This window comes from Citrus clementina, unplaced genomic scaffold, assembly GCF_000493195.1.
Source record: "Citrus clementina cultivar Clemenules unplaced genomic scaffold, Citrus_clementina_v1.0 scaffold_3, whole genome shotgun sequence".
NCBI lineage: Eukaryota > Viridiplantae > Streptophyta > Magnoliopsida > Sapindales > Rutaceae > Citrus > Citrus x clementina.
Window position 1 is genome coordinate 30,687,711 of NW_006262339.1, and position 23,272 is coordinate 30,710,982.

Consider the following 23,272-nt stretch of genomic DNA (forward strand, 5'->3'; position numbering starts at 1 on the left):
TTATTTGTAATTCCCATGTTACCTTACACCTCAAGGTTATGTTTGGCACGCAGATTAAATTGAACTAAATTAAAATAGATTAAATTATATTAGATTATATATAGTGCTGACTTATGTTTGGTATGGTATTGGATTGGATTATGCTAAATTAAATTTACATGAAATTAAATAATATTTACATTAATATTTGAATTTAAATATCAACTATTTATAGATACTTAACAAGAAATAATATAATTAATTAAAAATAAAACTAATAAGAAATATATACGTACACAAATAAAGAAGTATAAATTATTTAAATTATAGGTTATTTCAAATGAGATATATCATTTCATTAAATAAAATAAATAAAGTTATTCAAATAATAAATTAATTAATAACTTTTAAGTAAATCATTAATAAAAATAAATTACTTAATTAAAAATAATAAATAAATAATTTTTAAGTTATAAATAAAATGGTTTAATAAATTATGGAAGACATTATAAATGGACAAATATTTTTCTTGATATTATCTAGTCCCAACTAAACCCACATGAAAATTAGGATTAACAATCCCATAAATTTAGGATTAAATTTTAAATTTATTCTATTAGTTCAATCCAAGTGAGCATGCCAAACATGGTATTAATATTTTATCTCAATAATTATTCCAATCCTACACATAATCCTAACTCCCAAACATAACCTAATAGTAATAACCAGCGAGCCCTCACCTGGTTTGCCTTTTGACTCCAGATCATCCTGTTCTATACATTGTCTGTTCATTATTTCACGTAATATAATTTACATTAATGTGTCACAAACACTATGACCTAAGCAGCAGGTTACAATAATAGAACTTATTTCTTCTTTCCAGTTGCTCACGCTTTTATTAGCCACTGTCCAGATAAACTTGTACTAGCCTTGACCATGTTGAATTCTCAGGACATCCAGGCAAGACTTTTCCCTAAGCACACGAGCAAATCGGCCCCTGAGATATTCTTCAACTGTCACTCTTCTAAACAACGCGGGTGTTTCTTCAGAGATCAAACTGGATGCTGGGTGTTCTTCATATCTCGCTTTGTAAAATGTGCTGATGGAAATTCTTTCTTGTGATGCTACGGTATTTCCCATTGGTTTATACACCGCAATGTAAAATTCTAAAAGCATATGAGTTATCACATATCCGTTCTTCAATTGTTAATTACTAAATTAGTATTCTTGAACTTGAGGCTCAAATTGCACCGTTCTTGCCAACAGTTCAGGGAGTTTGAAAAACGAACAGTCAAAACAAGCCTTTGAAGGGTAATTTAGTTATATTGCTTCTCCTATTACGAATCACCTAAAAACTGTATTCTGATATTGTGATGCATGATAAGTCATAAATGTAAATGCCTAAGCTAAGGTAATATACTATAGTTAATACCTCAAACATGTCTCCGATATTGACAATGGAAGCATTACGAAGTAGGATAACGGGAGTCCACTTTCCATCCTTCTTTATCTACAGACCTTCTACTTCACAAACTTGTAGTAGAATTGTAAGAGTAGAGCCATCAGAATGAGGTGTGAGGCCTATAACCTTCTCTGGCTATGGACACTGAGGGTAATAGTTCATTCTTACTGTTTGCATTGCATTTTCAGAGAAATCCGTCAATTCTTGATCTTTGATATTTAAACTTTTCCCATTTGCGATATCGGATTCATGGCTAAAGGTTCTAACTTCATTGAGTAAACTTCCAATTAAGGTGTCTCTACAAGAAAAAGAAGATGCAACATTAGAAGGTTAGATATGTACTCATTGTTCGCAAATCAAAATCAAGGACTCAATCCAGACTAAAACTGCATGATCACCATCAGACGGAGAGGAAGAGTGTTTTAGACCTGAGGGGAAAGAGGGAGCTTAGAAAATAAGTGTGGTTACCTCAGATGGGTTGGAAGTGTGTTCATGATGAAAGTGTAAGCCCAATCAAGCTTTTGTTCCTCCGATAAACATAGAGGTGTAAAGAAATTATTTTCTAAGTCCAGGCCAAAACCCACTGTAGGATAAACATAAGGAACGGGCTTGAGTCGGGCTCAGGCTAGGGTTTCATCTATTCTTTAATTTTTTAAAAAATTTTTGTAAATTTGAAATGAGTTAATAATCATGATGAGCATAATTTATATATACATATTTTACTCATAATTATATAATTATTAGTTATTTTTAATTAATTGAATTATTTTATTGCATAGGAAATTAATTAGAGATTATGGATGAAAAGTACGTAAAGAATAACGATTGGATAACATTGAAGATCAAATCAATTTGTGGAAGTAATTAAGGAGATGTGCAAGAAATTCTGTTTGAAGAAACCGAAGCCAATAAATTGAATTCTCCATGTTCGTGCAAACAAAGAAGAAGGTTAAAGCTAAAATGGGCAGCACATAAAACAAAGCTTTTAATTAAGCCTTTGAATGGAAAGTCAAAGTAGAATAAAGGAAGGAAATCAATAGCTTTTGGCTTTTATTGTTTTCAATTACGTGGCAAGCTTAGGGCTTTAACTTGCAAAAGTTAGTTTAGTTATTAGAATCACAATAGGATTAGGTGGCCAAGCAATATAAAAGGGAGTTTTGCTTTTGAATAAAAGGAGGAGGGCAGATCCAATTCGGCAGCAAGAGGAGAAGAAAAATATCAGCAGCCGGAATTCAATTGAAGAAAAAGGCAGCCGCTTGAATTAATTTTCATGATTGATTTTGTCAATTCTCTTATTTCTAATTCAATTATGTTAGGCTAGATTTTTATTTGGTTGAGGGTGAATTCAAAACCCTAAACATGCTATGCAATTAAATTTAAATTATATCATTCAATTTATTTAATTGAGATTGTTTATGTTCTTCTATAATTAATGTTAATGGTTTATTCTTGTTTTATTTGGGTGGCCAATTAGATAGGACTTGAATAAATTTTATTGCTAGATTAAAATTCTTGATCCGTAATTGTCTTGATATTTTAATCATTAGTAGCAGGTTGGAATTAGTGATTTCAATTGAAGAACATAACTTAGATTAAATAATCCGAGTTTGTGTGTTTATTGCCTAGATCAACCTAATATCTTTCTTTGTTTGATGCTTCCATTATCTTAAATTTAAAGAGCTTGTTTTAAATTATTTAATGGTTAGAGTAGGTGAAGAGCTTATTTTGTCTAACGACACACTAAGGAAATATTGAGACTAACAGAGCTTATTGTTGTCTACGGTTGATAGTTTCAATATAAATAGATAATAGAATTGATATATTATGTGCATGTTTAGTAGTGGCGAATGATCTTTTAACCAAAGTTTTCATCATTATTATTTCTTTCTCCTTTAATTAGAGTTTTTATTAAATTCTTGTTCGTAGTTTTAATTTCTTTACTTCTTACTATTTAGTAAAAAATTCATAAACCCCCTTTTTATTTATAATTGGCATTTTCTTTAGTTAGATTAATTTATATTATTATTACTACTATTATTTTATTTTAAATCTTGCTTTAGAGTTGATAATAAATATAACTACATAGTCTTTGTGGGATCGATTCTTACTCGCTCTGTACTAATTATTTATATTAGTGGTAAGGTTTTAAATTTGGTGCACCTTAACGACACTACCAAATCAACATTTTGTTATAATTAACAATAAATTAAAGAAAATGAATATTTTAAAAGAAAATAATAAATAAAGCAAATAAAAGTTTAGATATTTAACTTTTTAATATTGGATTCTCTAATTTAAATATTCTCTTAATTAATTAACGCATAAGAGAGTTTAGTATTATAATTTTAACTTTTTTGAATCATTATTTATATATGAATTAAGAAGTTAAGTTTTCTTTTTTATTTTTCTATTATTTTTTCAATTTTTATTTATTATTCTAACTTATAAATTTATTTTTTAAAAAAGTGGGCCTTGACCTCGCCAGGGCTTTTTTTTAACCTGTGTCCAGGCCCTTATGTGGGAGGCCCGGGCCAAAGCCTACGGGTCTGGTCTGGGCCAGCCCAAACTTTTTTGCCCACCCCAGAACCAACTCGTGGCCATGAGGAGGGTCATTTGCAAGCAAAGACCCGCAGAAAGTTCAAGGCCACCTCTATTGTTTAAACTCAATACCTTAGAGTCTTGCATCGCCATGCTTGAAACTTCTATGTATATTGCTCAGGATACCCTCGAAAGCTTAGAGGAAAGGGTCTAAGGTCTGAAGGGCGAGTATGCTGACTATCGGTAGCCAACAAAGCCCTCATCAAGCATTCCATGATGAATTGCTTAAACTTCGTGGCTTCATGCAAGAAAAGCCATAAGCGATCCGGGTGAAAGTAGAGGAAGTCCGCTCGGATTGGGTTGGGCACAAGCGCACACTCACATCTAGCCCAAATTCCGCAAGCTCGAGTCATGTGCATCGCATTTGTTATAATAAATTTTCACACACGCAAATGAAATGAGTATGTAATTTCGTACAGATCATGTGATGTAACTTTGCATAAACAGGGCAATGTTAAGGCTGAACAGAATTTCCTGTAACGTTTTGCATGTACTAATTGCATTAAATCTGTATCCTGTGATACAAATCAAGTTGTGTTAGCATATGTGCTGAAACAGAGCTAATAGCGTGAGCTTACTGGATGCAACTAAATGCACACACAGCGGATACTTCCTCATGCTGAGCCGGCAGAATTCGTTGCTTCCCTCTATTGTGCATAACAGAATTTGTTATTTGTTAATTGTATTTGCATTGCTATTTTGTGTAGAATCTAGTAGCTTCAATTAGTTATTCCAGCTGCCATATAAACTGTTGTAAACATTCATTTTACAGATATAACAATAATAAAAATCTAGATTCTTCTTCAAACTTTCCTCTCGATTTCTTTGTTATTTTCTCACTTAGCAAACACTCTTCTTTACATTTTCTCACAAGTTGCAAGCAAGTGTTGTTCTACTCTCCTTTGTCAATCAAAATTGCTAAGTTAAGGTTATTTGGGAGAGGTGTCACAGGACATAGTGCGTAGTAGTTCATCCTCAATGATTGCATTCCATTTTCTAAGAATCCTGTCATTTCTTCATCCTTGATAGTTAAAAACTTTTGCCATTTTCAATAACAGATTCATGGTTAGAGCTTTTAACTCCTTTGAGTAAACTTCCATGGTATCCCTACACAACAAATGAAAGGTGCCGATAGATAAGTAAGCCAGCGGCATTTAAAATGTACCGAAAACACAAACTCTCTACATTTTGAGAGAGAACCTGGACTCACCAAGCCAATCCAATTTTGCCGTTTCCGGGCTGCTCCCCTTAGTGAGGAAAATCAAGGAGGGAGGTGGGGAAATAGGTAGGGTTTCCTTAGACAGGATGGGTGATCACCCATCAGGTAGAAAAAGTCACTTCAATCAAGCTTCTGTTCCTCAGATATAACAGAGGCTTGTCCAAATCCTTCAACTTCCCCAGGATCCTGCCAATATTTTTTCTTCTCTTCCATGCTGAGATAGAAGAATTCTTTGATCTCTTTCTTTCATTTCTCTAGAATGATGGGCTCACTCCATGATTTACCAGCTGATATGATAAAAAAAAAGGAGTAACAGTAAATTTGACTCATTTAGGGACCAAATTCAATTACAGCAATGTATATAAGCATAGATTAATTTCTAGTACACTAAGATCACTGTAACAGTAAACTACATAGTGATTTTAAATAATTGTAAAACTCATGTTTCGCATTCAATTGAGGATTCTTTTTGGGGTTAGTCAAATTAATTTTTGAAAATAAGGAGGCGTCAAATTTGGTCCTGCTTTTTTAAACTTTACAAGATCAAAAACCAGCCAGTACAGCTTCACTCAATTCTTATAAAGTAATGCTTCACCCAAGCATGACGCAGAATCCATAAACTCAAAATTTGTTGCAATATTCGTATTGCTATCATGCAATGAAAGAACTTGTTCCTTGCAACTGGTTAAATATGCCAGAAACACGAACATAAGAATGAATAAGAGTTTCCTGTTAAGTTTATTAGCAAAACCATACAACAGCAAAATAGTCTCAAGTTAGTTATTAAAAAAAGTGCAGAACAGACAGTGTAGAGTATAATTGTTATTTTACATATTGATATATTTTCTTGAAACCAATGTGTAGGCATGACATCTTTTCCTCATTGTCCGGAACACGCCACGGTGATCAAAATGTTTCTCTGAAGAAGGGACTCTTGTTCATGCTTGTGAGTTACTTGACCTTAGTGAGTGTGACTTTCTAATCCTAATGCATGCAGTATGATTTGAACTGTGTGGTAGATAGAAGAAGCAATTATGAACATCAAAGACAAGTACTAACTTTGAAAAAGAAATTTACCTGGAAAAACCCCAATTCTTTGCAAGCAAAGTCGAGCTTGGCTAGTTCACTATCCATTGATTCTTCAGAATACAAGCTCTGCATGTTGATAACTGGGATCTTTGAATTCAAAGTATCATTGGAAATGGTGGGTGTATCTCCCTTCGGACGCATGTATATGGGAGGAACAACCGCCATAGGCTTCTTGGCCAACTCTTGAACATAAGGCACAGGCAGAAAACCTCCAAGTCTATCCATATTTTCTTACACAAATTTTGGCTCAAGAATACTACAAGTCTACAGCCTTTTTATAGGCTGCATTGGTTCTAGAACATGATTGCAATAAGGTATTTTCTTACAAGAAAAGTAACAGTACTTTAACTTTTTAGTAGCAGGTCAGCATCCTCCACCAAACTCTAGCAAACATACATATCTGTGTGATTCTGACAAATTAAGCTCATGATTGAATTGGATGGTTTAAGGAGAATTTTCAAATACCTAAGAAAACCGTCCTTGCAGCTGTATAATTCATATGTGAGTGGCTAACAATACAGGTTAGAGTATGTTTAATGATACTGGTCTTGCTATGATTGATTCGAATTTATAGTGCGCTAGAAAAAGTTGACAATTTAAGTTTTACAAATGAGAATATATCCCTCAGATTTGCAATAAAGTTGAAGTACATGTCTTATCATACATGACTCACATGATGAGACATGTAATTTTTTAAGCATTTCAATTCAATTTTCAAGTAAATTGACAATTGTCTAGTGTTGCATGAATTTGTGCCCAACTTTGTGGCTTATTCAGAAAAAGAAAAGAGAGAGAGAGAGATTTGCTAACCCAACTTTGGTAGCATTGCTATTATACAGTAACCTAACTTTGTTATTTTATCTTCTCTAGAATGTTTGGTATTGCAATGTACACAGAGCTGTTAGCAAAAGGCAAATATTGCTCGTGCAAAACTCTCAGCAAAAGATAAAATTAGCTTCAACCATCAGAATAACACGATCTAGTTATGAGTGAAATCACTCAATATTCTACCCTAATCACCATTAAAGCTGTTCATAAGCAGCTACTTCTGAGAATCCTTCATCAAGTACCTTAATCAGAAACATGCAAACAAAGTTTGCTTTACCAAGAATGTAGTTATTTCAGCAAAGTCATTGATTTGAACCCAAATTTAAATTTCAATTTCACAAGCCTTTCATCTTATCTTAGAAAAATAAGAGAAGTATATAAACACAGGTCATCTCAGATGAACCAACAATAAAACTTTACCCGTCCGTTTGAATTAAAGCACAAATGCTACTTTTCAAGTTATGATCACCCATTTTATCTGATAAATAAGAGATCAGTTGCCAAAAGGATTTGAATGGCACCTCTGTACCAAGCTTGCCAAACCAACGGCTAATACCCAAAGGCTTTATTTCAACTAATCCAATATAAGCATAATTATCATCTAAAAACAAAGGTTACAATCAGAGATCATAAATTTTGATAGAGGGACAAACCCATTGTTGAATATATCGGCCCCCAAAAAGCTACTCATTTCTTGCAATCATCTCTGGCCACAATCTTGTACTTACCCGTCTGCTGTTGCTGCATAAAGAAAACAAAATCCATTAACAAAACCATCACTAACAAATCATCATACTTGGGAAAAAAAAACCACATATTTAGCAAATATTTACTTTACCTTCTTCCATATCTCGGTATGATCTTTACAGAAGCCAGCAACAACAGCACCACCCTTCTTCCCTTCCCTATACTCAATACAAAGATCCTCGCTCAACCCACAGGTGACATGAAAAGAAAGGCAACACTTAGGCTCAGAACATTCAACAGAACATCCCCTTTTACTCTTACAAATATAACACCTCTTCTCCCTCCTCGTCTTAGGCACCTTTGAGCAATCAATCCCTTCTCTCCCTTCCGGATCCTCAAAGAACACCTCTGGCACCAACACTGCACACACCACGTGGGCCCATAGACCATCTTTAGTAGGCTTCATTGCTCCGCCACCAACAGGACACAGACAACAAGAAAACGCCCGATTCTCATCGTTAGCAGCCAAGCATTGGGCGCAGAACCAGTCCCCATCTGGGATTTCTTTAACAAGTGGGTTGCCGTAGCAAGTGGCGTGCACCATTAGATCACACCCGTCGCAAAAAACAATGGGGTCTTTCGAGTCCCCGTCCGTGCTTTGACATACTGTACACAGAATCCCATCATCCTCTTCTTCTTGTTGGATTTCTTCTTGTTCTTGAATGCACTCGTCTTTGGTTTCTATGAACGACGGCGGCTTCCACTCAACATTGAGATCAAGAAATGACAAATCGGGTTGAATTGCCCATACCCTTTTCTTGGCCGGCAAGGAATATGTAGTGAATGAACCGATACCGCCGCCGGCGCCCACGGTCCTGGTTGCCGGAGAATCAGATGAAGGTAATGGTGGTGGGTAGAAGCAATATTTTCTCTTCTTCGCCGGGAGGCAAAGGTTTTTGGCTATGGATTCATCGGATTCTTGAATTTTCTGTTGATGATGCTGTTGTCCTCCTTCTTGTTCTTCTCGTTGCTGTTGCATGAGCCTGAATCTCTTGAGAGGGGGCAAGGCTTCGAATTTGGTATTCATTTTGTTGATTTGTGTAAAGTGAAAGAAAGTTTTTGAGGTTTTGATTTTTTGTTTGTGAAAGATTTCATTTGGGTTGTTGATTCTTTTGAAACAGTGAGGGTGGCCGGTAGCGTGGCGGGATCTGAGGAATCTTTTGGGGTTTTTGAATTTGGCGGGTTTGGATCTTTTCGTCTTTTAAAAGTTGAAACTTCTACGAACAAAAGCCGCCAAAAGATTGGACGACTTTGGGTTATTTTAGGCGGGCGCGGGGATGGATCTTTTCATCAGATGCTAGCGAGTCAAATATGTATAGTTAAATAAAATATGTATATTTAAATAACATTGTTAGTTGTTACTGCAGTGAAATCTCTCTGTAATTATAATATTAGAATCAAACTAATAATTTTATTACTATGAGTAGGTTATAATTATATAGAGGTGTAATTATAAAAATGATTATTATGCCTTAAATTATTCTTTAAGTGATATAGAAGTAAAGTACGCTATACATTGATAATTAATTAATATAGTATGTGTTTGGGTGTGACTACTGTGTGTGTGTATTAAAAAATAGTACATATATTTGTGTACTGTTGGGAATATAGAAATTCACTTTAAAGGTTTAAAGAATAAATTATTGTCTAAAATAATTTTGTAAAAATATTTTATTTCATTTTGAACCTTTAATGTAATATAATATATATTTTTTGCAATATATGGATAATTATTACTATGGACAAATAAGTTCTTTAAAGGATCTAGAAAATTTATAATTTATTGCAATGTAAAGTTTATTCTTATTTGTAATTGACCCAAGTTGGCATTAAAATTTTTTATGATTACATGAAAGTTATTTCTATATAGAATATCAATATAGAGGAAATTATCCATTTTACTGTAAGAAGTATACCATTGTCAAAGTTGAGTGAAAATAATTTCATGTTTCTATAAATTTTACTTAATAAATTTTTAAAAAAATCTACTTGTACCAAATGCATTTCTTTATATTACTAGTAAATTTAAAAACATTTCTAGCTATACCAAATGCATTTCTGAAAGAGGGACCGAGTCTCATGAGACCTTAAATTTTGTTTCTCAAGAAAGGGGAAATGGGCCATAATGCATCGATGAATATATGTTATAACGTCATGGCACAATGGTGGCTCCCTTCAGAATTGTAAGGCATCTTAACTTTCTTTAACAACAAATTACAGCACGTAACGCCCAATCTCTCTTCATTAAAGCATTTACCAGTACCAGATCAGCTTCAGAACCGGGATTGTTTTGAATTGAGCTACATCTACTTTAGGAACCAACATTGTCAATCAGTTATCCGGTGGTAATATTTTTAACATCTCAAGTACATACTGGTTAAGGTTCAAACTTATTTCTACAGCTACACTACACAATTTTGATATATTGTTTCAATCCTGCATTTGCTTGGGTGTAGAGCGTCTCCAAATTCCTGCTAAGACGCTTCCAAAGATTGAATGACAGACGCTAGAAACTGCACATGGTACTGCTGCCAGCGGGCTTCCAAAGTGCTGAGAGGCAAGAACGACTCCAAGCACCGAGTTCTGGTACATGAAATCATTAAAATAAGCTTAACAAAAATTAAATAAAAATAGAAGGGGCTGGCTCCTCTATGAAAGTGTTATCTGATTTAACTCAGAATAATTGCCAGCAGGCCCCAGAACCATGATCAAAATATGAGAGTTCATTTTGTTTTCAACACACAGCCAGATGCATTTGCTCTTCTATATTCAATTATTGATGTGGAACGCTGTGAAGGATCACTTCTAGATGAAACAAGGAGCTTCTCTGTCTTAGAAATTGAACTATACATAATAACAATTACCTGCATCCCAACCTCAATAGAGATGGTTCGACAAGATGCCACATCAATCCCGAGCATCCTTGCAAGTACATATCCAAAGAAAAAACCAGATGCATGAAGAAGAAATGCTGCTAGCGCCACTTGCGGACCAGACGTAAGGATTGCAGAAGCACTCTGAGCAATTGCATTGCCACAAAGAATTGCAACGGTTCCCACAGCAATGGGTGGCATCAAGGGAGAGACAAACTTAACCAAGCTATGGAAATATTGATTTAGAAATGCACCGCCCAGTACAGGAAGAAGCACAACCTGAGGACATGGCACAATCAATAATTGTAGTTTACTGCAAACAACAACAGTTAGAAAACAGTATTTCAGCAGGAGAGCTCACTTGCAATGTGGACATAAACAAACCCATAGCATCTACCGCAACATATTGTCCAGCAAGTTTGGCTGTAAGGAAGGGGGTCATGACCTGAAAAATGAAATGGGAAGAGAAGATTTAATTTAATATCGGTGAGTGGTAATTTTGAGAGAACAAAAGTTTAACTGCACTATACCAACTCCAACCCTCTTTCCAGAAAACTGAACCAAATAGTTGGCAAGCAACATGACTACTTGTACGCATCACAAAAGAAAAGTATTTGAAACTTTAATGTTAAGGAAATTATAGAACAGTAAATTTATTCCTGTTATTGGATCTACATCAACATTAACATAGTCCCGTCCTAAAAATGATTTAAAGGAAGACAGCATTGGATAAGTAAGAAAAATTAGCTAACTGACCACAGCAGAGAGAGTGCTTGCGGCTGTCATCAACACTGAAAGTGCTACATTTCCACTGGAAAACAAATAGGCCATCAGGTCATCTGATTTTGGCAGGCATAAGAACAGAAGAGGAGGAATAATTTTGTTTACGTAGATTCACATACCGTGCAATGTAAGTGACAATGTTGCTTGCTGTACCTGCATCCAAGAGATAACAAAACTATCAAAATGTGGATAGTGATAAAGTAGCCAAGTCCATATTCAGAGAATAACAGATGTACTTACCACCAGGGCAACACCCAACCAATATTAAACCAGCTGCATAATGAGATGGTAGATTCAAGAGCTTACTAACAAGAAATCCTGATATTGGCATCACCTGCAATCAGTCACCCATTGTCATCTAAGTTAGTATAAAAATTTCAATACATGGTTACGTTGACTGAAAGTGAACATCATTTGTCAACTAATTGACATTTGTTGCTTATAGTGCAAAACCGGTTCTTCATAGCTTCAGTCCAGAATGAACAGATAGAGAAAAGCCTCAAATATCCAAAATGCTGTTGAAGCTATGGAAAACAAATATATATTGGGAGTTGAGTGAAAGTGATTCTAAAATACATATAAAGTTTACAGTATCACTATTCCTAAATTCACAACCTCTGAATGCGTAGATATAGGCTTTTCTTTTGAAAACCATGAAGGCCCCTGGACCCACCATGCGAAGTCGAGTTTGAAAGAGGTGCTCTTGCAAAAGCCTAAAATCTATGGGAGGCAGGAAACACGTGGCATTTCGCCAGGTAGATGGACACCAAGTGTATACATAGATACACTAATATCAGTAAAGTTTCAAGTGCTCATATTCTTCTTCCTCTCTCTCTCTCTCTCTCTTCTTTTCCTTTTATTGTTCAATTATCAGAAATGAAACCCTCCTGTTGTCTTCATGTATCATATGCAAAGTCTTCACATATTTATTTATACAAGCTGTTTTCACTGAAATGAGGTAAATTGTTGATAATTGAGATTGAAGGTAACAAACAGAGAATGGGATGTGTTGGATTGAGTAGTTGTAGGGCCTCCATTAAACCAATGGCGTGGATTTGGTTAAGGGTCAAAACACAAAGCATTATATTCTCTGACAATCTACATCACAGTCTTTTCTTAACACATTTTAATATTTATCATCAGTCTTAATAATTTTACGGTTGCTCATTCATTCATGTGTCATAATACATTCTTACTTTTACACATAACGATTTTAAATTATGTATCGTAAGATCAAAACTCTTCAGCATAGAAAATTTTGTGAAATTACTTGAGCATAGTACTCACCACATGTATTTTAGATAAACACATACGTTTCATCATGATTCTACCACACGTTTATTCATATAAAAGATCTAAGCATTTTGCAGTTGAATAAATTTTGAATATAATTAATGCAATGAAGAAAAACACAAACCGAATACTGAAGCACAAAGCCAGAAATGATTTCCTTGGGCATGGCCAAAGCGCCACGAAGATCTTCAAGAGTGAGAGTCATTCCCATACCGAGCATGGTGAGAGTAAGGCCAATAATTGTCCATTTTGGCTGGACCCAGTTGAAGGAACTTGGCTTGACCAAACCCAATAAGCAACCCAAAGATACCCATATCGGAAAGGCAGTTGATATCAATTCACCAATTAACTCAATCCATTCCCGAAAACTCCGGCTGTTATTAGCGTCAGCGGTGTTCGATGAAATGCCGCAATGAAGAGGGCCAAAGTTAGTGAGTCTAAAATTGGTGTTTTCGGGGTTTCGAGGATGAGTGATGGGTGAATTCCAAATGGGTTTTACATGTAAACGTGATTGGAATTGGGATTGGGATCTTAGTATAAGCTGATCTGAGCTTTTGGAAGATGAAATGGATTGGGATCTTAGTTGCAGTTGAGTTCGTGTTAGACGGTGGCTTGAAATGTGTGTTGTGTATGGCTCAAAATTGAGTCTTGTGTTAGAGCATGGAATTGAGTACTGCATTTTTGTGCGCTCTTAAATATGAAGTAATTACTAACTGGTAATTATCACTCACACACTGCTTGCTCAGTGATCTCTGTCAACAAAGACTCCATGGTTGCCAGTTTATAGCAGGAGTAATGGGATTATGCTTACCTGTGCTGATTTTGGCTGTTTGCTCTTAATTATCTTATTTAGGTTTTTTGTCATTTTTTTGGTTTTCTTTTTTTCATGATACAACTCTACAATGAAGCATGTTATGATACATATCATATATTAACACAAGGAAAATGATGTTTGCTCTGGGTCAAATCCCGAAACGATACCGTTTCGGCTCTTAATTTTTTTTGTTTTCAAGCGTTGTTGAACGACGACGTTTCTGCTTTAATTTTTTCATTTGTTCTGATTTGCTTTCAACGAAGTCGTTTTGGTTTGCAAATGGCAGTCTTCTTCTTCTTCTTTCTTTAACCCAGCTGAACCCTTACTTCTTCCTTTTCTTCGTTCTCTTAGCGGCATTGTTTCTGCTTGAATTTTTTTTTGTTTGTTCTGATTTACTGTGAATGAAGTCGTTTTTATTTTTTTCGTTCTCTCACCGCCCTCCCAACCAAATTCATAACCATAATAATTTCAACAATTAGACTATTAATAATAACGAAGAAATGATGCATAGCAGCACCCATTATCAAGAAATTCTCGACTTAGAGCTATCCATTGGACTTGCTTCTTCTGAATCTGCGAACTCAAGACCACTGCAGCAACGACAACAGGCGCAGCAACAGAAGCAAGTTGTTGGTTACAACAAGTTTTTTGAAGTGAAGTAAGCAGTTTGTTTGTGTTGGCAACTAGGTTTTGGGAGAAATGAACTGTGTAAGAATTGTACTCAAAATTCTAGTGTGGTGAAACGAATAGGAAGAGAAAACAAATGGGTTATGGGCTTCTGGTATTGCTTTTGCCTTAAACCGTTAAGCGTGAGAATTTTGCCTTTTGAAAAAAGGCGTCGTTTTAACGAGAATGAAAACAAAAACAAAAACAAAATAATCGATGAAACAGCGTCGTTTTAGAGCTCTTTCGGGGTTTGACCCGGGGCAAACATCAGTGCTGCCCACCCAATAGTAGTGTCTAACAACTTAAAAGTTGAATCAACAAAATTATGTTTAAATTTACAAAAATAACTTTTAGATTTGATATATTATAATAATTGTTAGGTTTTTTTTCACCATTAATTTATACTAGGATTGATCAAATCAATTAGGTATTAGACTGGATAGATTATAGAAAATAAAAAAAAATTTGATAAAATTTTTTTCTAAATTCGAATTATAATGTATGATACATCAAATTCAGAAGTTATTTTTGTAAACCTAAACATAGTTTTGTTGATTCAACTTTTAAGTTGTTGGACACTATTATTGGGTTAATGTATGATACATTCTAATGTATCATATTTGAAGTGACAATGATTATATGTGGTTAAAAAATAATGTAAAAGATAGTAAATTATTATTTAAAAGATGAAAAAACTTAATCACATGATGAAATAAAGATCGCTATATAAATAATCTTTTGTACCTGAAAATGGAAGAGTGTGACATAGTTTGCTCAAATTCTCAGAGACCAAAATGATTTTAAAGAAAAATTAATGTGACTTGGACTGACTAATCAGAATATGTCAAATGAAAAAAGGAAAATTATCAGTCGTATACTCTTAAATGACACATGTATTAAACGTTTGTAAACACTTTTTAAGTATATCATTCGTATACCCTAAGTTGACAAAACACATCTGCTGTCCACCAATCCATTAACTTCCGTTAAAAAGTTAACAGAATTATGGCAAATTGACTATTTTGCCCTTGAAACTCAAAATGAGATAAAAAGGATAAATTTACCCCAAAAATTAATGTAAATTTTCAATACACAATTTTTTTTTATTTTGTTATTAACAATACATTTTTTTATTAAAAAATGAATTATTAATGGTACATATTATTAGCAATTATCCATAAAAAAATCCATGTTATACCATAAAAAAATTATTAACAACATATTATTTACAATTATACATATTATACCATAAAAATTTTCAATTGGAGCTTGGAGGAGTAGATCTCTAAAAATTTAGGTTAAATTTTAGAGGAGTAGATTCGGTTGTAAAGTAGTTTTTTTTTAGCAATTATTAACAATTATCCGATAAATGGGATGACATGTCTTTTTTAATCAAAGTTTCATCAATCTTAAAAGACTAAATTACCCTTATGATGTCAGCGCTTGCAAACGGAAGTTAACGGATTGGTGGACGGCAGAGGTGTTTTGTCAACTTAGGGTATACGAGTGATACACTTGAAAAGTGTTCACACACGTTTGATACGGATGTCATTTAAGGGTATATGGCTGATAATTTTCTATGAAAAAAAGATAACGGTTAAGGGATACAAAAAGGTAAATATTACCACAATTGGATTACATGAAAGACATTTTACCCAAGTTATAGGAGAAATAATCAATCATTCATTTATAATTTCACTCATTCTTGGAAGCTTCTAGTTGTTGATTTAAATTTTCGAATCTAATCATTTTATCAGTGCAAATTTAAAAGTGAAAAAATAATAGAATTTAATTACTTCAAACAAAAAAATTTAAGTTAAAAAACTCTACCCTCATCCGCTATTTACCTTAGGGTAAACTTGCAATACCAAGCGGGTCAAGGGTAATGGGATATTGGGCGGGCAAAAAGGGGATACCGTAGTTAGGAAAAAAATTAGGGGTCAAAACGATAATTTCCCTATTATTCCCCATTGTATATCGCTTGTAAAAACCCCTAATTATATCTCACAAATCCTCAAGCCTTCTGACTCTCATGTACGTATTTTACAGCAATTATTATTTTTTATTTTGTTTCATGCGACTTAATTTTAATGATAATTGATGCTAAAATCTAAATTAGTTGTCAGGAATTACATTTTTTTTTCTTTGTTCTCTCATATTTAGGGTCCTTTCCGGCCTATATTTGATGTGATGAAATATGAATTTTGAAAAATAATTTAATAAATATAATAAAAGTAATTAAACAAATATAAGGAACACTTTAGAAGTATAACTTAAAAACTGCAGTTGCCAGACAGCAATGTCATATAGAGGCATAACCTATTTGCTACTCTCTGTAATCTTCATGTTTTTATTGGGTTTTTGAAAGTAGTAGTTTCATTATTTCCTCAAGTGTTTATTATTAATGCGTGCAAGAAATGTCAGCATGCTGTCTGTCGAAATTAACTCAAAGTCATAAAATTCTGATAATTCTACTAACGTAGAATCTTATTTTATACTTAAAAAAAGTTCTACATTCTACATGCCTGATGTACATTTCTAGAGTCTAGCATACATGATTGTTTTAGGTAGATCAAAGAATTAGAAGGAATGGATTAGAGGTCAATTTTTTTTGTCCCAATATGAGAAGTAATTATAAATATGCTAAAGCTAATAAAGAAACCTTGAGTCATACTCGGATGCGGAAGTATAATTATATTTTGTTTTGATTCTAATATTTATACAAGGTATTTTTTAAATTTGATTGTATGAGAACATTTTGAAGGCACAATACCAAAAGTGCCCTTCATGAATGTGTATTTCCAAAACCACCCTTAAAACAAAGTCTGAAATGAATCAACCTGAGTGACACCCTGCAACTCTAAATGAACACATATTTTTATAATTTATTTATTTATTTTTTTTATTAAATTTAAAAGAATATTATTAGCACACTGGTATTAGGGGTGGGCAAAGTCGGTTTGGATCGGTTTGAGACATATTCTCAAACCGATCCAAACTTATCGGTTTGAAAATATTTCAAACCGATATCAACTTAAAAATTTTTCAAACTGAACCGATCCAAACCGACTGGATCGGTTTGGATTCTCGGTTTGAGTTTATTAGCTAAAAACCCACTTCTTTTTTATTATTTTACCTAAATTATTTTTTTTTTTTTTTGTCCGTAATCCAAATTGATACCTCTTTTATATTATTCATATCTACTTTGACATCTGCATAACAATTCAAAGATACATCCATACAAGTTTACAACATAATACATCCTAATAAAGAAGTTCTTAACCTATTCATTCAAAACAAACTCACAAAATTAAAATAAAGTTGAACAACATTTGACAATTAAAATATTGTGCATCTTGTCCGTCAAAACTTATGGCCTAATTAGTTTTGATTTGTGAAAATCTGGATAAAATGATAAATATAATTAGTTAGATTGCTTAACTTAGAATATAATGTAATTATATAATATTTTTGGATTGGATCGGTTTGAATCGGTTTGGAATCCTTCCAAACCGAAATCCAAACCGAGTGATGTCGGTTTGCAATTCAATAAACAGAAACCAGTTTTTTTACTAATGAAACCGATCCAAACCGATCCAAATGGTCGGTTTGGATCGGTTCGGTTAAAATATGCCCACCCCTAACTGGTATTAATTATCTTTAGAAAACATAAATAGAAATAACAAAGTAGTGAAATTATTTTTATACATAATTGAGAGTAATATTTTGATCATTTCATTGTAGATTGACCACACTTTGACGAGTAATTTATCAAATATATAGAGAAAAATTTTCTCTAATTTTTAGATAACTCAAAACTATTTTCAAAATTAATTATATATTATTTGAGGATCCAACGCAATCCCTCAAACATATCCTAAATGCACATAAATATCCATTATGATGGTGATTATGTTGTAGTAATGAATAGTACGCTGTACATTTATTGAGGTTTAATTCTATATGAATTTGTCACCTGTGTGTATTTTACTGCCAGTTTTTGTTAATTTTAATTTGCTTCAAAGAATCTAAAATTCAGTGATATTTTTGCCAAAATAATCCGAATGGTTAGTAATTGCAATACTTTGCTCTTTCTCTTGTTACAGTTTCATTTCATTGTATTTCTGGATTAAACAACTCAGATTTTTTTTTTAAAAAAAAAATTCTTTATGATTATGGAATGGATTTTTTTATTATATCTTTTGTCCAATTTTTATTAGAATTATAGGGTTCCATCAGGAGTAAAGAGTTTTATTAGAATTATATTTATTAGTATGAGTGATATAAATGCACACATGACAGAACATTATTTAGTCGTTAGATGACTAACACAATATCTCAATGTATTCTAGAATTTCTGGTAGGATAGATTATCGAATGAGAACAAATAATTAAAGTAGAATTCTTTTTTTTTTTGTTTATTAATTGTTTAATCAATAGGAATGGTTAGTTATAAAGTAAAACCAAAAGAGAAACCTAAACCAAAAGGAATGGTTAGGTTAGGTAGATATACATATACAATATCACGGCTTGTTAGACAATAATAAGTAAGCTTTTCATCTCTTGCAGATCAACATAAATAAACTTAACAAAGAACAAGCTGTGCATGCAGAAACTTTAAAATGGAAGAATCATCATCTCCCCATGAACACGGGAGGATTTAGATCTTAATAGTTTCGGATCATATTCATGTTGTGTTTGGACATTCTACTAGAATTTTCCTTCCATAGTTTTTGTACATGTTCTTTCTATTGAGATGGTTGGTCGAGGCATAAAGCGTGATGTGGTAATATTTAAATTGTTAAATTGAGGAACTATGCTACGAAAATGAGACTGACAAAGCATAGAAGTTCTTTGAAACAACGATTGAAGAAGGAAAAGAAATAAAAATAAAAAATGGTGTGCATGTTGGGTGCAAGCGGAAGTGCAGAAAATCTTTTGATTTAAGAACAGAGTATTTTGCTGGAAATTACTGAAATTTTATTGCTTAATTCATTTTTTCGTTTCTCTCTTACTTTTCATACAACCAGAGTTCTATATTTATATGCATTATAGACAACTCTAGAGATTACATTAATCATGCTTTACATTTCCAAAGCCACATTGCAAACATCAATTCTACCCTTTACTTCACGTTGAAAAACAAACTAAATAACCCTTCAAACTTCTTGCTCAATTTACTAGATTACTAATTATATCTCAACACCCCCTCTTAATTAGTAATCTTCAATTGCTTCTTGAATTTTTCAAACTTCTCAATGATGATTGCTTTGGTCAGAAAATCTGCTGGCTGCTCATTAGTGCTGATAAACTTCATATTAACTTCTCCTTTGCTTACTAAGTCACGGATGTAGTGGTAACGCAGCTCAATGTGCTTAGATTTAGCATGAAATACGGGGTTCTTTGTTAGAGCAATGGCTGACATGTTGTCACAATAAATTGTTGTTGCAACATCTTGATTGAACTGCAAATCCTTGAGAATTCTTCTAAGCCAAACGGCTTCACAAGCTGATTCAGTTGCTGCAATGTACTCTGCCTCGGCTGAGGATAAAGCTACTGACTTCTGCTTCCTTGAGCTCCATGAAATCACATTTGTACCAAGACAAAATAAATAACCTGATGTGCTTTTTCTGTCATCAAGGGAACCAGCCCAATCACTGTCAGTAAAACCAACAAGCTTGCAATTGTCTTCTTTTTCATACATGATCCCCTGCTTTTTTGTTCCTTGAAGATACCTTAAGATTCTCTTTGCTGCAATATAATGGGACTTCCTTGGATCATCCATAAATCTAGAAAGAACACTAACTGAGTGCAAAATGTCAGGTCTTGAGTTGGTTAGATAAATCAACGAACCAACCAAGCTTCTATAGATTCTTCCGTTAGCCTTTTCTTCTTTTTCATCATGTTTCAATTTTTCATTCAAACCCATAGGAGTAGGTGCTGGTTTGCATTTGAACATGTGGAATTTCTTCAACAAATCTTCTACATATTTTTCTTGACAAAAGAAGATTTTTCCTCTGGCTTGCTTCACTTGAATACCAAGAAAATACTTCATTAAGCCCAAGTCAGTCATCTCAAATTCATCTAGCATGCTTTTTTTAAACTCTTCCACCATTTTCATATTAGTGCCACAATAAATTAGATCATCAACATAAAGGCAAACAATAAGGAAATCAGTACCTTCCTTTTTAACATAAAGAGAAGGTTCACTTGAGCTTCTGTCAAATCCATTTTTAACGAAATATCTATCAATTCTGCTATTCCACGCTCGAGGGGCTTGCTTCAAGCCATACAAGGCTTTTCGGAGTCGATAAACTTTGTTTTCTTCACTTTTCACTTCATATCCTTTAGGCTACTCAACATAAACCTCTTCTTCAATTTCACCATTTAGAAATGCCGATTTTACATCTAGCTGAAACACATTTAATTCCATTTGGGCTGCCAAGGCAAGAACAGTTCGAATAGTCTCCATTCGAGCTACGGGAGCAAACGTTTTTGTAAAATCAACTCCAGGCAGCTGAGAGTATCCTTTGGCAACGAGCCGCGCCTTATATTTTTGAACTAAACCATCTTCATTGTACTTGATTTTGAAGATCCATTTCAGCCCAATTGTTTCTTTTCCATTTGGCAAATTAACCATCTCCCAAGTTTTATTTTTCACAATGGTGGCCATTTCCTCGTTCATTGCTTTGATCCAATCTTCATTTCTTGAGGCCTCTTCAAAGTCATGAGGCTCACAAGAAAATAAAGCAAGTTCACATGACTCATAAATTTCTCTCATTGACTTTATCTTCCTTGGAGGACTTTCATCATCCGAAGAACTTTCTGCTGCTGAATTTGGAGAATTTGGTTCCAAATTATTTTGCTGTGAAGAATTTGGTGGAGATACAGGAGCTTCAAAAAAGCTAGATGCTTGAGATTGATCTTTTTCCCACTGCCAAGCTGATGCCTCATCAAATACAACATCTCTTGAGATAACAAGCTTATTTGTTGTAGGATTCAACAACCGATACCCTTTAGACTCATCACTATAGCCAATAAACAAATATTTTTCACCTTTTTCATCAAACTTCTCCCTGTTTTGAGCTGGAATAAGAGCATAAGCAATACTCCCAAAAATCTTCAAGTGATCAACAGTTGGCTTTCGGTTGTGCCAAGCTTCAAATGGAGTTTTGTCTCTAACAGCTTTTGTAGGAGACCTGTTGAGAATGTACATAGCTGTATGACATGCTTCTGCCCATAAGTTGTTAGGAATGCCTTTGCCTTTTAACATGCTTCTTGCCATCTCTACAATGGTACGGTTCTTCCGTTCTGCGACTCCGTTTTGTTGTGGACTTCGGCTGACAGTAAGTTGTCTTTGAATTCCATTATCCCTGCAATAATTCATGAATGGAGTGTAGATAAATTCACCACTACGATCAGTTCTCAAGGTCTTCATTTTGCATCCACTTTGCCTTTCTGCAAGAGCTTTAAACTGAAGAAAAGTTGAGAAAGCTTCTGATTTTTCATTCAAAAAATAAATCCACATCATCCTTGTATAGTCATCAACAAAAAGAATGAAATATCTCCTGTTATTGAGAGAGAGAGTCCTTGTAGGACCACAAATATCAGCATGCACCAACTCCAACGGGGCTTTGGCTCTCCACGAATTTTTAGGAAATGGAAGTCTATGCATTTTTCCATATATACAGCCCTCGCAAACTTTTTCATATCTTCCAACGTCAGGTAAGCCAGTCACCATGTTCTTTTGCTTGAGCAAATTCAGCCCTTTATAATTTAAATGACCATATCTGAGATGCCATAAATTTGACAAATCTAAATTTTCAGTTTTGAGAGCAACATTCTCATCAAGTGGCATAACAAGAGGAAAAACTTTGTTCTTTGACATTTCAACAACGGCCACTGTGTGATTATTAGTTTTATCAATAATTTTGCATTTCTCATCATCAAAATAAATTGAAAAACCCTTTTGAATTAGCTGCCCCACACTCAAGAGGTATTGAGTTAAATTTGGAACATAAAGAACGTCAGAAATAAGCTTTTTGTTACCTCCCTTTGTATGGACAGCAATAGTGCCTTTTCCCACAGCTTTCTGCATCTTTCCATCTCCAAGCTTCACTAGCGAATTAAAACTTTGGTCAAGGCTGATGAAAATGTCACGTTCTCCAGTCATGTGGTTGCTGCAGCCGCTATCCAAGTACCACAAATTATATAATTCACGTTCAGCACCTTTACTTGAATAAAACAAGTAATCTCCATCACCTTCTTTTGTAAAATTTGCCTCATCTTTTCCTTTCTTATTTTGATACCAGCAATCCCTTTGAGAATGGTTAGGAATGCGACACCTTGTGCATTTATAACAACAATCTTTTGATTCATGATTAGACCGATTACAAATGATGCACTGAGAGTCTGAATTTTACTGTGAATTCCCTCTGTCATTTTTCCACTTGTTGCGGTTGTCGTTCTGTTCTCTTTTCCCTTTGCCACGCTGTCCGTTTCTTTGAGACGAGCCTCCGTTCTTCTGGTCTTTCTTGCTGCTTTTATTCTGGTCTGAGTTATTAATCTTTGACTAAAAAGCTTGCTCTGTAGGCTGACTTGAAGGTCGATTGATTCTTTGCTCATGAGACCGTAATGATCCTGACAAATCTGAAAAAGTCATCTTGGACAAATCCCTTGATTCTTCAATGGCTGCTGCTACATGATCAAACTTTGGAGGAAGACATCTCAACACCTTTTCATTCACCTTCTTGTCTTCAATGGAGTCCCCGCAACCTTTAATCTGGTTCACAATCTCAGTAACTCTACTGCAAAAATCCTGAACTCCATCACTGTCTTTCATTGATAAATTATCGAACTCTTTCCACAAAGTCTGTAACTTGATGGTGACTGCCTTTTCGGAACCTTGAAATTCTTGTTTT

The 23,272-nt window shown here is 34.1% G+C and overlaps 2 protein-coding genes and 1 pseudogene across 2 annotated transcripts; all 3 read right to left on the reverse strand.

The window, feature by feature from the left end:
- Positions 1-903: 903 nt before the first annotated feature.
- LOC18047491 lies at positions 904-6,572 on the reverse strand (annotated as a pseudogene).
- A 1,028-nt stretch (positions 6,573-7,600) lies between these two features.
- LOC18048715 (protein Jade-1) lies at positions 7,601-8,980 on the reverse strand. Its single transcript, XM_006442274.2, has 2 exons — positions 8,014-8,980; positions 7,601-7,916 (listed from the first exon to the last, which is right to left on the reverse strand). Exons 1-2 carry the CDS (start codon positions 8,947-8,949, stop codon positions 7,863-7,865), a joined length of 990 nt encoding a protein of 329 aa, XP_006442337.1. The 5' UTR covers positions 8,950-8,980; the 3' UTR covers positions 7,601-7,862.
- Positions 8,981-10,100: 1,120 nt separating this feature from the next.
- On the reverse strand, positions 10,101-13,688 carry LOC18048716 (probable sodium/metabolite cotransporter BASS1, chloroplastic). Its single transcript, XM_006442275.2, has 7 exons — positions 12,996-13,688; positions 11,819-11,912; positions 11,698-11,731; positions 11,552-11,606; positions 11,157-11,240; positions 10,787-11,074; positions 10,101-10,505 (listed from the first exon to the last, which is right to left on the reverse strand). The coding sequence occupies exons 1-7, from the start codon at positions 13,548-13,550 to the stop codon at positions 10,353-10,355; spliced, it is 1,263 nt and encodes a 420-aa protein (XP_006442338.1). The 5' UTR covers positions 13,551-13,688; the 3' UTR covers positions 10,101-10,352.
- Positions 13,689-23,272: the final 9,584 nt, after the last annotated feature.